General features: G+C 40.5%; 1 protein-coding gene across 1 annotated transcript in view; it reads left to right on the top strand.

Annotated features, from left to right (window-relative positions):
• The window catches only part of LOC149298379 (membrane-associated guanylate kinase, WW and PDZ domain-containing protein 3), a 152,919-nt gene that overhangs the window by 121,828 nt on the left and 16,753 nt on the right, over positions 1-14,338 (top strand). Inside the window, exons 8-12 of the mRNA XM_089487457.1 lie at positions 2,346-2,452; positions 3,310-3,498; positions 4,995-5,600; positions 10,123-10,154; positions 10,638-10,800. Coding sequence (XP_089343583.1) covers positions 2,346-2,452; positions 3,310-3,498; positions 4,995-5,600; positions 10,123-10,154; positions 10,638-10,800 — 1,097 coding nt within the window. The remainder of the gene's footprint in view (positions 1-2,345; positions 2,453-3,309; positions 3,499-4,994; positions 5,601-10,122; positions 10,155-10,637; positions 10,801-14,338) is intronic.

Below are 14,338 nucleotides of genomic sequence, written 5' to 3'. Positions count from 1 at the left end.
TACGAGATACTTTATTATCTTTAGATGCCCTATTAGCACGGTCCATTCCCACCCTTTAGAGGAGACGAAATTAAAGCATTTGCTTGATCTTCGGTGTTGTAGCATATGTATAAATCACAACCCTATTGCTCCCACCTTGATCCATAGTTTCAAAGGATGATGTTACTGTTTCCAAAACACCAGGGTGAAAGAAATGAGCTTGAGCCATTATTTCTTTCTGGCACTGGTGCAAGGTCCTTAATGTCTGTTCTAGATGAAAGAGGATTCCAAGTCATACTGAATTTAACACCAGCCATTTGTGCTAATATCTTAATTATCATTAATCTCCTGATTATGGAATAATGCCATGAACACCTGTTTAGTGCTGTGATGATAATGAACAGCTATTAGATGGCTTGCTGCTAATGTATGATGACGCGTTTAATGTTGCTGACAAGACTCAAAAAGGATGCCCAACTGCTTCACCATTCTAGTCTAGTTGGACTTCACATGAAGTGTACATTGCAAACATAAACTTTCCAAAAAAAATTTGTGAAAATGATTTTGAAGCCTAATGCCTCCATTTTTCTTTTTCTCAAACATATGGCAGTAGTACAGGTTTAAATTCTCTTTCTAGAAAGTGCCAGACCTTTGCTATACATACGTTCTATGAGAAGCAGATGGGCATTGGACATGTAATGTTTCGTAACAGCGCCCACTTTCCTGCCCGCTTCTCTCCAGCTAAAGGCTATAAGGGTAAGCCCTGTCCCTACACATAGCTCGCCCCGTCCTTTTACAAATACAATCACCCGGAAGAAGAAGAGCACCAGGTATATGAACATCATCCAACTGCCCATCTTCAGTGTGCTTACTCCAGATGTCCCTGAGTTCTAGGAGCTCAGAATGCTTGCTGAATATCGGTATATCTACAGACCCAACAACGCGGTACGCATTTTCACCAGCCAAGTTAAGGCTAATTAAACACCGGTAATGAAAACAATTAAATCATGTTGAATGTTAAATAATGCTGTACATTGTGTGTGCATGGAGCAGTTGCACCGCTCATTTAGTAATTTTATTTGACTTTTTTGTGAATTGCGTATCTACCCGTGGAGTTTTTAGTTTCCTCTGTGGGGTTAATTAATTTTATACCCCCAGCTTGTAGCACATTACTTTAAAGCCGCTAAACGTGTAATTGCAGCGGCAGAATGCTATTGTGGAAATACCATGGGAGTCTGTTAATTTGCAAGCACCAGTCACGATGACAGCTCTGTGTAAGGATCCTGCTTGCGTCACATTGAAGCAGGGCAGGCAAACGCTCTGGATAAACTCCCTGCCGGGAATCGTGTGCACTGACTATGGAGAGATAAAGCAACATCAGTTTTCCTTTCTCTTTTTATATTTAAATATGAGCTCTTGAGTAAAAGTGGTATGTGTTTTTTTTGTGGTATGTGTTTTTTTAGTGGTGCCCCATTAGAACATTTCAGCATTTTTGGGAGTATTGGGTGTAATTGGCGTATTGTTAAAAAAAAAAAAGGATAAATATGCAGTATTCGTTTTAGTGACCGGAAACGGCTACATTTTTTTCATTAGAGAATTACCAGAATATCACACAGAATGTAATGTCCAGGAAAAAACATACTCTGGCTTCCGAGAAAATGAGAATTTAAACGTACACAGATGAATCCCGGAATTATTTACCTTTAAATTAAATTGATTGCCTTATTCATTTATGCATGCAAACATATGCGTCAGTTTATTATTATTATTATTAGAGACAGATGCATGCTCCCCAACATGTCAGGTGTCCAGATTGGGACATCTGTGTTGGGATATATGAAGAGGGAGAATGGGCAGGGGTCAGAGACACAGCCACCCATCTCACCGGAAGAGCCACTTTATGGTACCCAGCTGTAGTGGAGTTGTGGCGTGGCCACCATGGAGCTGCAGTGTTGGTGTGTGGTACAACAGCACAGTTGATTTTACAGTGCCCTGGAAATTAGGACTGCCATCCAAAAAACGGGACACTTAGGAGGTAAGCAGGTGACTCATTCCTCTGGTCCTCTCTCCGGCTGTAAGTGCGTGGACAAATGTTTGACCGCGCCTTATTGAGTACTTGCAGGTTGAGTGGAAAGCACAAGAGGCTTTTTATGAAATCATTTACTATAGCTTTTGGTTCTTGCTCTGTCCCAAACCTTCTTTGCATCACTTCACCAAATCTGCTTAACCTAATTACTACATGCAGGGTTACAGAATTGGCCAGAAAGATGATAATTTAATCCTTTTTAAAAACAGAAATGGATTATGCACTGATGATAGTCTGCTAAATTGATTTTTGTATCTATACGTTTTATTTGCATTTGCAGTCACATCAACCAGAAAACACAGTTTGAAAACCCAGTGCTAGAAGCAAAGCGGAAAAAGCAGCTCGGTCAACTGAATCCACCCCCCACTGATGGAGCTATACACCCAGGTATATTTATTTACTGTCTCCCAAAGCTGAGGATGAGCGCTGACAGTAAATATTCTGAAATTGTAGTTGTAAAATGGTCTTGTGCAGTCAAAGAGCATCTTGGAGATTTGGGTCTGTTAAAGGGAAATTATATGCCCAACACACTGATATTCAGATCATTCCTGGGTTTGGAGCAAAGGCTTTAAGCAGTGGTTTTGAATCAATATATTTTATAAATATTTGTCAACATTAGAAATAATGTCCGATCAAACCATTCAATGGTAGTGCACACAGCACACTCAGCCACACATTTGATGGAGGAACTCAGGGCTATCTCTGCACGCAGCATGGCGAGAATGACCTTGACATCACTTCTGCTCATGCTGGATGACATCTACGCAATTGCACAACAGGCTTGAGATGAATTTTCTAAGGCATCCAGTCCTACCTGTTGCATCTTGGCCCTTGCACCTCCCTAAAAGTTTGCGTTTATATGACTGGTTACAAGCAGTTCACACTGTCTTAAAGGAGAACCATGGTGGTTTTGTGGGACACCATTCCTTCAGAAGCATTTGGTAATTAAAACTGAAGTGGCACAAAAAATAGTAAAACTGCATTGTTCAGAAATGCAGGTTTTTTTCGAATAATACAGAGCACAGTGATCAGTTGTGCATAATGTTAATTGTTCTTAAGAGAAAGTAACTCTCACCCCCTGTGAATGGTCTTCAAAACCCAAGCATTAATGTCCACAGATGCCTACTTTTTTGTATGGAATGGCTTTAGATAACCTTTTCCGCATGCTCTCAGATTTTGGGTTAGTCAGCAAATGGTGCATTGATGTACCGTTTGAACACATCTTGTTGTCATACCCTTTGTAGACCCAGAAAAGTCGTCCTTTACCAGGGATCCTGCCCAACTAAAGGGTGCAATTCTGCGCACATCACTAAAGAAAAGTACCATGGGATTTGGATTCACCATTATTGGAGGGGACCGACCAGATGAGTTCTTGCAAGTGAAGAATGTACTAAAGGATGGACCAGCTGCTCAAGATGGCAAAATTGCACCAGGTATGCTCGCTAAGCAAATGGTTAACCCTCGGGCAAACCTATTAACATATGTAATTGAAATGCAGTAGCTACATAAAGGCATAAAGAAAGGAAATTTGAGGCATATTTGGGGGGCCTTACAGTTTTAAAGGAAACGTGCTACAAAAGCTGAACTACAACAGGCAAATCTCCAGGGCGTGTATTCCATCAAGGTTGTTGACCATAGGTTTGGCGTCCTGTTCGACATCTGCCGTCGGTTTACTTTGCCTGACATTCTTTTAATGTAATTACAAGGAAATAGATGCTATTAATATATATTTTTGTTATATTTAAATATACTTTATTCCTTTACCACGCCTTGGTCAAGACAGTATACAGTATATGTCACTATATGGTACGTTAATACTGCATATTCTTTTTGACATCAGTGCCACAGTTCCGAGTGAATGTTTTTAAAGCTGGATACTATTGATATTCAGATGTTGTCAATCAATGTTTGTACAAAAGCTGTATGTCTGACTGTATAATGCCCGAAAAAGGCAGAGTAGTTCAACTAATGACTTGGCTCAGGAAATGAATTGCATCTGTATAGTAACATGCACTCAGGCATCAAGTGCTTGAAATGAAGTCCTCCCGAAAGCCATTTGCCGCTGTTATCAACAGTAATGAATAAACGGCCCTCTCTGCGTTCAGTGGAGAAATGTGTTTCATTTCGGAAATGTTTAAAACATTAAAAATAAATGGGGAATTAGGAAGACTCTGGTTTTGTGGAATACCGAATTGCAGACTGGCGCTATTCTCCACAATGCAGTAATGTCATCATGCTGACAAAAATGTGGCATTATATGCAAATGGCCTAATGTTACAGTTACTTGCTTTTTACATAGACTTAGCTTCAATTTCAAATTCTGTTTGTTCTCTACCACAGAGGTGAGCAAACCTGAACTTAAGACTTATCTTTTTACTCGCCACCATGTTTTGTACGTGTTTTGATTCTTTATCTTACAGACCATTGTTTGTTAGAGCCTCTTAAAGTACAACGCATTATGAAGACTAAAGGGAAACTGTCACAGCTTTTATCTTAACGATATTTAGTCTGAACTATTCTATTGAAGAATTGCTTCTGCTTTTGTTTGCAAGCCGGTATAATTGTTTTGGAGGTATTTCATTTATAAAATACACCTCATGAAAGCTGAGATTTGCTGCTGCTAGTGGCAGAGCCATCATTACATAATCAATGTCCTGTCTTTAAAATGATCATTCTTCTCCTTAGCTACCCTTATAAGCCTGCCTTAACCCATCAGCAACTTCACAATAGGTGGGAGATAATTCCGTAATCACGCAGATCCTGAGAAAAGAATGTGAAGTTCCCAGTGCCTGTGGTGTTCACATCGCTTATATCGCTTATTTTATTATCCACACTGCATTGCATTATGAACTGTAAAACATAGGATTTTAGGAAAGTGGCAGATCCACAATAATGTTCTCCTCTGACCTTTCATCTTTTTTTTTGTAAGGTGATGTGATTGTGGACATCAACGGATCATGTGTTCTTGGTCACACTCACGCGGAAGTGGTCCAGATGTTCCAACTGATCCCAATAAACCAGTATGTGAATATGACACTTTGTCGTGGTTACCCCCTCCCCGAAGACAGTGATGATCCAGTTGTTGACTCAGTCAATGCACTTCCTCCGCTTATTAATGGACAGCTAACCACTCATGGCGACATGGGAAGTCAGGAGTTAAAATCCGGGGTGGTAATTTTGGACCAAAATGGAAAGCCGGGCCATGTGCTGGTTAATGGGCGACTAAATGGTCCTTCAGTAGACCTACAAGAACAAAGGACATCGTTGGCATCATCTGGGACCTCGCAACCTGAGCTTGTAACCATTCCATTGTTAAAAGGCCCCAAGGGCTTTGGTTTTGCCATTGCGGACAGTCCAATGGGACAGAAAGTTAAAATGATATTGGATAGCCAGTGGTGCCCAGGATTGCAGAAAGGAGATGTGATTAAAGAGATCTACCACCAAAATGTACAGAACCTGACGCACATCCAAGTTGTTGAAGTCCTAAAGCAGTTTCCAGTGGGAGCTGAAGTCCCACTATGCATCCTAAGAGGAGGTGAGTATCATAGGACTATTGCAATACTGTTATGACTATAAAAATGGTAGCCAAGCAGGTAGTTCTATACCCATGGTGGATCGCCAACTCACACAATGCTTGCACAGCTGTATATGTTGGCTGTAGTTCCTCTCCAGAGAGATTGGGAATACAATAATGTTGTGGAGTCCCTGCACATAGGTACTATTGGACAGATTTAATTGACTTTGCTGAAAGGAATCAGAGGGGTATTTGTTGATAGAGGCAGGTCGGATTTCAGAAATGAGGAATGTCTCCCAATTAGACAATAATTAAAAAAAAAAAAAGTATGGTTTTTGGTGCTGGATTCAGTTATGGTTGTTTCTCTGATTTGACAGTACCTTATGGTTGTTTCCCAGATTTGAATGCACCCTTGTGGAGGAACTGGTACATTCTTGCTATAGAAACAGAAGTCGTCCTAAACGTTTCTATGTTATTGTGTAATTAAACGACAGATTTTCTCCATATGGAGCGGGATCTTTAAGTCTTAGTGACACGCTTGAATAGCGTGTTGGTTTCATCTCGTTGCTGATGTGCTGAACATACAAGCCCGTACCAGGCTGAATTAATTTGCAGTGAATTCAACCTGGTTAATTAGAATCAGCCATTAAAAACAGTGACTCTGGAGTTCTGTAAATTACTACTGGCTTTTAATTTACAACCGAGTGCCCTTAACATCTCACACAAAACCTGTTATTGGCAAATAACTGTTAGTTTTCAGAGCCAGGTGCAGCATACATTTTTATATTTTTTTTTTACAGAATTTAATCACACTGTAAATGAGGCCAGTAAATAAAACCCTTGTTGGTTGCTGTAGCACAGAAATGGTTAAATGCAATTATATTGTGTCCACTTACAGGCTGTCCTAATAAGCACATACTTGCATATAAGGCAGTCTATGATATATGCCAGTTACTCTAATAGATCTGATGCTGCCCTTTTACGAGCTCTGATTTAACAGTGATTTAATCTGATTGGCCTTATCAAGGCTGATTCATGTGTTTGATGACTTAATGGACTCAAAAGGGTGAAAAGCCACATTATGACAATATAACAGAATATTTATTTTGAACTACCTATTACAAACTCCAATCTTTCAATTCCCTTTTTACTGCATAGCAAAGAAGAGAATTATCCAGCAGTAAAGGGGTTAAGCATTACATTTTATTTTTTTTTGTGGTTAGAGTAACAATGAGTTTTTTGGCCTTTATAGGATCCTAAAGGTTAATGGAAATGCTGAAGAGTAATAACGATATCATTAAATAAAGTGGGATAGGTTCTCATTAGAGTCCATGTTTAGCATATATATATATACCATATTTGCTCGATTATAAGACGACCCTGATTATAAGACGACCCCCCAAAATCTGAATATTAACTTAGGAAAAAAGAAAAAGCCTGAATATAAGACGACCCTAAAGGAAAAAAGTTTTACCAGTAAATGTTAATTCATGTAAACTATTTTTTTTAATAAAAGCTATGATTGAGAAAAATATTTTTTTTGTTTTTATTTCTTGTATTTTCCAGCCTGTCCCCCAGTTACGCACATCTGCCCCCAGGCTTGCCACACCAATATGGCACTGTGGCCCATGATATGCCTTTTAACCCTCTATATGCCACTGTGCCCCATGGTATGCCTTTTGACCCCCTATATGCCACTCTGCCTCCAGAAATGCCTTATAACCCTATATCCCATTCTGGCATTTAGGGGGTTAAAATGCATATTATGGGGCAGAGTGGCATATAGGGAGGTATAAGGCATTTCAGGAGGCAGAGTGGCATTAAGGGAGTTAAAAGGCATTGTATAGAGCACTCTGCCTCCAGAAATGCCTTATACCCCTATATGCCACTCTGGCATTTAGGGGGTTAAAAGGCATATTATGGGGCAGAGTGGCATATAGGGAGGTATAAGGCATTTCAGGAGGCAGAGTGCTCTATTAAATGCCCCCTTAACGCCACTCCAGAAATGCCCTATGCCCCCATTTAACTAACACACACACACACACACACACACACTCTCTCCCCCCCTCCCCTCTCCTCTCTCCTCTCTCCCCTCTCCCCTCTCCCCTCTCAGCCCTCTCTTACCGGTGCTTCCAGCCGGGGCAGCGGGTTGACGTCGCCTTCTGCTGCAGCCGGAAGGAGGTGGAGTTGGCAGCGGGGGTTTGTATGCGTCCGTCGCGTATACTTTCCCCGGCTGTCAGAGATCAGAGATCTCTGACAGTCGGGGAAGGTCTACGCGACGGACGCAGACAACCCCCGCTGCTAGCCACACCTCCTTCCGGCTGCAGCGGACGTTGTCTACGCGGATCGCGTAGACGTCAACCCGCTGCCCCGGCAATACAGCAGGAAGCACCGGTAAGTGTGTATGATGGGGGGGGGGGGGTGAGACAGGAGGATCCAGGTCCCCTGCAGCGGTGCGGGGGATCTGGATCTTAGTCTCCTAATCAGACTCTATTTGAGGTCTGATTAGAAGACGACCCCGATTAGAAGACGAGGGGTATTTTTCAGAGCATTTGCTCTGAAAAAAACCTCGTCTTATAATCGAGCAAATACGGTATATATATATATATATATATATATATATATATATATATATATATATATAATGTGTGTGTATGTATGTAATATACACCATATTTCCCCATAAAAACAATTGAAATGCTTTGGATGATTGCTTTTGCCTTAATAAATTAGACCATTGGTACAAAATCTTGATTTGAGAACCGGCACTGATAAGCCTTTTAACGGACCTTTGGCATATTTATTATAATAAAAATGAACCACGTTTCATAACCTGATATCTGAAAAATAAGAGATCCAGTTAGAATTAGAATGAATTGCTGTGAGTTTTTCGATACAGCTGGCTGTGATTGGTCCATGTTTATAAGAAATCAATTAAACTTCTTCCAGTTGCCCTAGTAATGCACGGGTAAATAATACATGGTATTACGAGTAGATAATGAGATTGTTCCTTTATTGTTTATCTCCATGCAGTACTTCATACATCTGTACTGAGATTAGAGCCCTCCTTGATATTTTTTACAACGGGTGATCTAGTAGTGATCTAGTGCTTCAGCACTTCTGGAGTAATTATATTGTGGTTTTTATCAAGAAGACGCTGTAATAGTAGATCATTACCTAAGAACACTATTAAAATTATATATATATATACCGTATATATATAATCTATAGCTGGAGTCAAGCTGAATATTCTTCATACTCACTCTCATTCTGGGTCGCTTGGTTCCCGCAAACGTTTTTGTACCCCAAAAGTTATCTACAAATGTTGTTTTCATATGTTGTTCATATGTTGTTATTTTTTTATTATTCTCTTTTATTTATTAAGTGCCATGAATTCCGGAACACTGTACAATTTAAATGGAGCAGTTACATCACGTAAGATGTAAGCTAGCAGGGCCCTCATCACTTATGTTATATACTACTTGTCACCTGTTTATCTATTGTACATAGCTGCGGAATATTATGGTGCTGTATAAAACAATAACATTTTTAATATAACACAGCATGTACCGGTGTGTATCAGCAGGTGACCTGTACATGTGTCGCTTATCAGCCAATAGTCTTTAAGTAACAGAGCCAAGTTCGGCCCTCTGCATGCTCATTAATATAATTCCCAGGGGATCTTCCTGGGAGTCTCCCTCTTCTGGAGGAGTGGATCCCGGAGGAAGCAGGTCTAGTCCCACAGGAGGACAAAGGGACACAGGACAGGACAAGCGCATTAAGCTTGCAATGGGCAGTCCTACCCCAGATAGTATTAAAGGGGTTAGGAGGGCAGGAAGTTGGGTATGGAGTGGCCATGGCTAAATGCTGCTCCCCTGCCCCAGACAGAGAGGAGCACTTAACCAGGAGACTTCCCAGCTATTGCCATTCGTTTTTCAGAACATTGTGAGATTTGATGAATAGGACGGAAGGGTGTAGAAGGATGTATAAATTTCAGTGTAGTATTTCTCCGAGGTCCTTTTTTTGATCATTTTGTGTTATCAATTAAACTGTTACCTGACTGACGTTTTAGGCCATGGAAGGGTAAAGGACATAACTGTTCTAGAGTGTTTTTCATGTAAAAAAAAAAATGTCGATGTAACTGTTCCCTTTATTTTGAGAAAGACCAGATGCTTTTTTGAGAATTTTTTTTATATGCTGTAGCAAGATAAATTACAGATGTTTTGTGTCTTACGTGCACAGACCTCTCCACGTATTCTTGAGATTTTTATGCAGATGTTCCTTTCCCCTCCTGCTGTCCTATGCAGACTATGTGTCTATATGTCTTAATGTCGCTATGTGAAACGCCACAGAGCCTTTTCACGTGGTACTTAGCTGTCGGCCAGTCCTAAACTATATATCAATCCTGAAACACTGTTGGTTTCACTGCGGGGAAATAGGGCATTACTGCCCTTTAAACAGCTCAATGCCACCAGAAGAAGCTTGTTTAACAAATAAAAATATGATATACAATGGCATTGATGTGTTTTTTGTTTCTTTGTAGGTCCTCCATCTCCGACCAAAATATCAAAAGTGGTGAGTCCCCTTTCTGAATTAAATGGCGAGGCGACCATAGTAGAGCCTGCACTTTTTATCCATTTTTGTGCTGACATCAGTTGATAAAAACATATTCTTCTCTCAGTGTATGCCCTTAAGCAACTGAAAATTGATGGGGGTTTTTTCTCTATTAGGAATTTTTAAAAGTTTCCAAAAAACTAAATAGTGGCATTTAAAACAGAATAAATAATAACTATAACAATACATCTTTTAAAACAGGAATTGAAAACTTCAATTATAAGATCTTATTTTGTATGGAAAGTTTGGTAGTTTTGCCTACAGTTTGCTTCCAAATTGTGTTAAAATTATTAATCATAATACTTTATAAATCATAACCTCCGAATTACAGTTTTAGCTGGCTTTTTTAAGTTAGTATCAGTATTGTGTGTCACTACCCAAGCATCAGTTCTGGAATGCGGAATGGATGTATTATATGTTATGTTTCTCTTCATTTATATACAGAAATCTGATAAACAGGAGCTGTCTGGAAGCCTTGAAGCTATTGGCCCAACTGAACCTCTTCCACAACCTTTGCCATTTCCCCCAAATCTTGCACGATCCAACTCCCCAAAACTTGACCCCTCTGAAGTCTATAAGAAGTCAAAGAACATTTTTGAAGATAAGCGTAAGTATAACACTATTTCACAGTAAACCACTTTCAGCCCATAAGATGATGATATTCCATTATTCATCGTATCTGTTATACATATTGTGCCTTATTATTCTTTTTTCATTAAAACAGATGCATTCTTTTTGTTTCTGAGAGGTAACTCATGCCTGATTTCATAGCTCTTAAGAAACTCTGTTTCTTCTTAATCTGTTTGCTTTTCTGTACATTTCTTGGCATTGCGTGAGATGCAGCTAGACCACTATGGTTGCTAATGATGGACTATAATTGTAGCATATTTGCTGATGAGGGCTTAATCCTCATATTTTATGACAAAGAAAGAATTCAGTCTGCAACATTGGCTCTTCTAAGCTGCTTTCCAAACCACTGAGTGCTTATGATGTGTGGACTCTGGGAATAAAGGAGATAATGGATCCAATAGTTGAAACCACAACATTATGAGAATCAAAAATAATTTGTGAATTTGTGTACTGTGCTAGGTTTCATTTAGTTTTAGGTTTTCCTCTATGACATGGTAATTAAAGTTTGAAATTAAATGAGGAGTGGTAGACGGAATTGGGTGCTAACAACAGGCATATATAGTATTTATAATAAATAGGAAGTGAAGAGAAAACCAACAGGCACAAATCTACTCATTCTACATGCAAAAAAAGAAACATGTTTTATGAATGGGGATCTAAAAATCAAAGATAGGGTGAGGATGCCTGGAAAGATTTGGAGAATGCCATGTGACCTGGGCATGCATGGCTTAAGCCACCAAGCTCAGGAGTCAGTACATGCTGAAATCCATCTTTCCTGTGGTCATAGGCGGTAGTTTTGTATTAAAATAATTTTTATAAAATTTTGAAAACCAGACTTTTCACTTTCACAGCAATATGTTCATGCAGAGCAGACCTTTCCGTTGTTTGATATAGTGAAAAGAGCACTCTGCGCTGTAATACCTATTGCCAAACAGTGAAACTAGTATGGTGCTTTAGGAATTAAAAAATCTCTCTAATATGAGGACATAAACCATATATATTTTGAAAACTAGACACCCCTGGGGTATTTCAAATGGTATTTTAACACTTTCCATGCGCTGCCATCAGCATCTTGTATTTCAGGAATTAATTTACAGCTCGTGCTATATGGCACTGCCAAATACCACAATATGTGTAAAGCAGCATCTCCTGAGTAAAATGATACCACCCATGCATAGGGTTTTCTGGTTGTTTGGTGGCTCGAAGGCCACATTTTTCAACTTGGAATTTTCACATCTGGTCATCATGCGTTCATGTCCTATTTGAAACATCTTTGAAGCCAGCCTATTTGGATTTGATATCTCTGTTCACTGACAGGGATTTAACTTTGCCGGTGTCAAAACCAAACAACCTAGGGGGTGTATGCTTTTCAACACCGGTCCCTAAGGAGTTAGAGGATTTTAATGAATTCATAATTGCATTAGTTGGAATGGCAATATAGAATCATGTGCATAAAAAGCCCCACTGTGCCCCATGATATGCCTTTTGACCCCCTATGTGCCACTCTGCCTCCTGAAATGCCTTATACCCCTATATGCCACTCTGGCATTTAGAGGGTTAAGAGGCATATTATGGGGAAGAGTGGCATATAGGGAGGTTTAAGGCATTCAGGAGGCAGAGTGGCGTATAGAGGGTTAAAAAGGCATTTCTGGAGGCAGAGTGGCATTAAGAGGGGTTAAAAGGCATTTCACAGAGCACTCTGCCTCCAGAAATGCCTTATGCCCCCCCATTTAACACTCCCCCCGCCCCCCCCAAACTTACCGGTGCTTCTGACTTCCCTGTCATGTAGCCGGGACAGCGTGTAGATCCCACGCACTTACGCTGCAGCCGGAAGGAGGCGTGGCTAGCAGCGGGGGTTGTCTGCGTCCATCGTGCAGACCTTCCCCGACTGTCAGAGATCAGAGTTCCCCGCACTGCTGCCCCAGCTACGCACCGGGGACTCAGAAGTACCGATAAGTGGGGCGGGGGGACAGGGGACAGGAGGATCCAGGTCCCCTGCAGCTGCGGGGGATCTGGATCTTAGTCGTCTCATAGTCAGACCTATTTGAGGTCTGATTATAAGACGACCCCGATTATAAGACGAGGGGTATTTTTCAGAGCATTTGCTCTGAAAAAAATCTCCTCTTATAATCGAGCAGATACAGTAATTGTGGCGCAAAAAAGTGGTCTTATCAAAAAGTGGTTGATACAAGGATTCAGTCAACAAGATTTAGTTGGTTGCTTTGTTGATCACACCACTTTTCAAGCATCTTTTGATGGGAAATGAGCACACATGCAACCATGCATAAAATAACAATGTCCACGGCAGGAGCACAGTGTCTGTTAGCTCATGTCTTACAGAAAAAGGTAAAAATGTTGTTGCTTAGTTGTTACCTAGTGCTCCTTATAAGTCATGTTTTAGTACTTAAGCATGCAATACATTTTCATAAACCAATAAAATAAATTCCAGAAACCATTTGAAGATTATCATGTAAAGCTTTTTCTGCACCCTTCATAACAGTTATCATGCCTTCTTATTGTAGCCATGTGTTCAACTTATGTGACGGTGTCAATCTAGGAAACAAACCCTAACTAACCATAGAATGAGTAGACATCTCTATTCTGAGCAGTTGCCTATTGTAAAGTAACAAAAGCAGCAGCCTTGCATGAGGTGCAACCAGTTGTGGATGCTTCAAGGAATATACCAGATTTGCACGAATATAAGACAAGCTTTTTTCAGAGAAAATACTCTGAAAAATACCCCTCGGCTTATATTCGAGGTTGTCTTATAATTGGACCTCAAATAGAGGCCAGACTATAAGACTAAAATCCAGATCCCGCAGAGCTGCAGGGGACCTGGATCCTTCTCTCTGGTAACCTCCGTTGCTGCCTGCACATTGCGCAGACGTCCACCAGCTGCCCCCACTAGACACCAGGGACAAGTCTTGGGATGCACTGGTAAATCTGGGAGGCAGAGTGGCATATAGGGGGTATAAGGCATCTCTAGGGGGCAGAGTGGCATATAAGGGGTTTACGGCATTTCGGGGGGGCAGAGTGGCATATAAGGGGGTATAAGGCGTATCTGGGGGCAGAGTGGCATATAGGGTGTCACGGTCAGGACTACTTGCCAAGCCGTGACTGTGTGGAGGGTGTGGGCATGAAGGGGTTAATAGCACCAGGCCTCTGGATTTACTAACTTGACCCCTTAACAAGGCATAAGTTACACCAAATTAACCCCCAAATCCTGCCTGTATCCCACCAGGTAGTCTGCCACCACTCACGATTTTGATACCGGATTCGTGAGAAATCCGAATTAGAACCTTTATCTCTATATATATATATATATCAACCCACCCCGGGCAAACAACATATATATATATATATATATATCCTGTAGAACTTAACAATATGGTAACGTGTTATCCTCTCTTAGGGTTCGTGGATATCAATACTAGAGCCCAAAGACAGACTTAGATTTTGAATATTTTAATAACATAAAGACAAAGATTACACAGTGCCAGAATTACAAAAAACAA

Source organism: Sceloporus occidentalis, unplaced genomic scaffold, assembly GCF_023333645.1.
Source record: "Sceloporus occidentalis isolate IW3139 unplaced genomic scaffold, rSceOcc1.0.p SCAF_33, whole genome shotgun sequence".
Lineage (NCBI taxonomy): Eukaryota > Metazoa > Chordata > Lepidosauria > Squamata > Phrynosomatidae > Sceloporus > Sceloporus occidentalis.
Note: the sequence above shows the minus strand (reverse complement) of the source record. Positions and strands in the feature narration are given on the sequence as shown.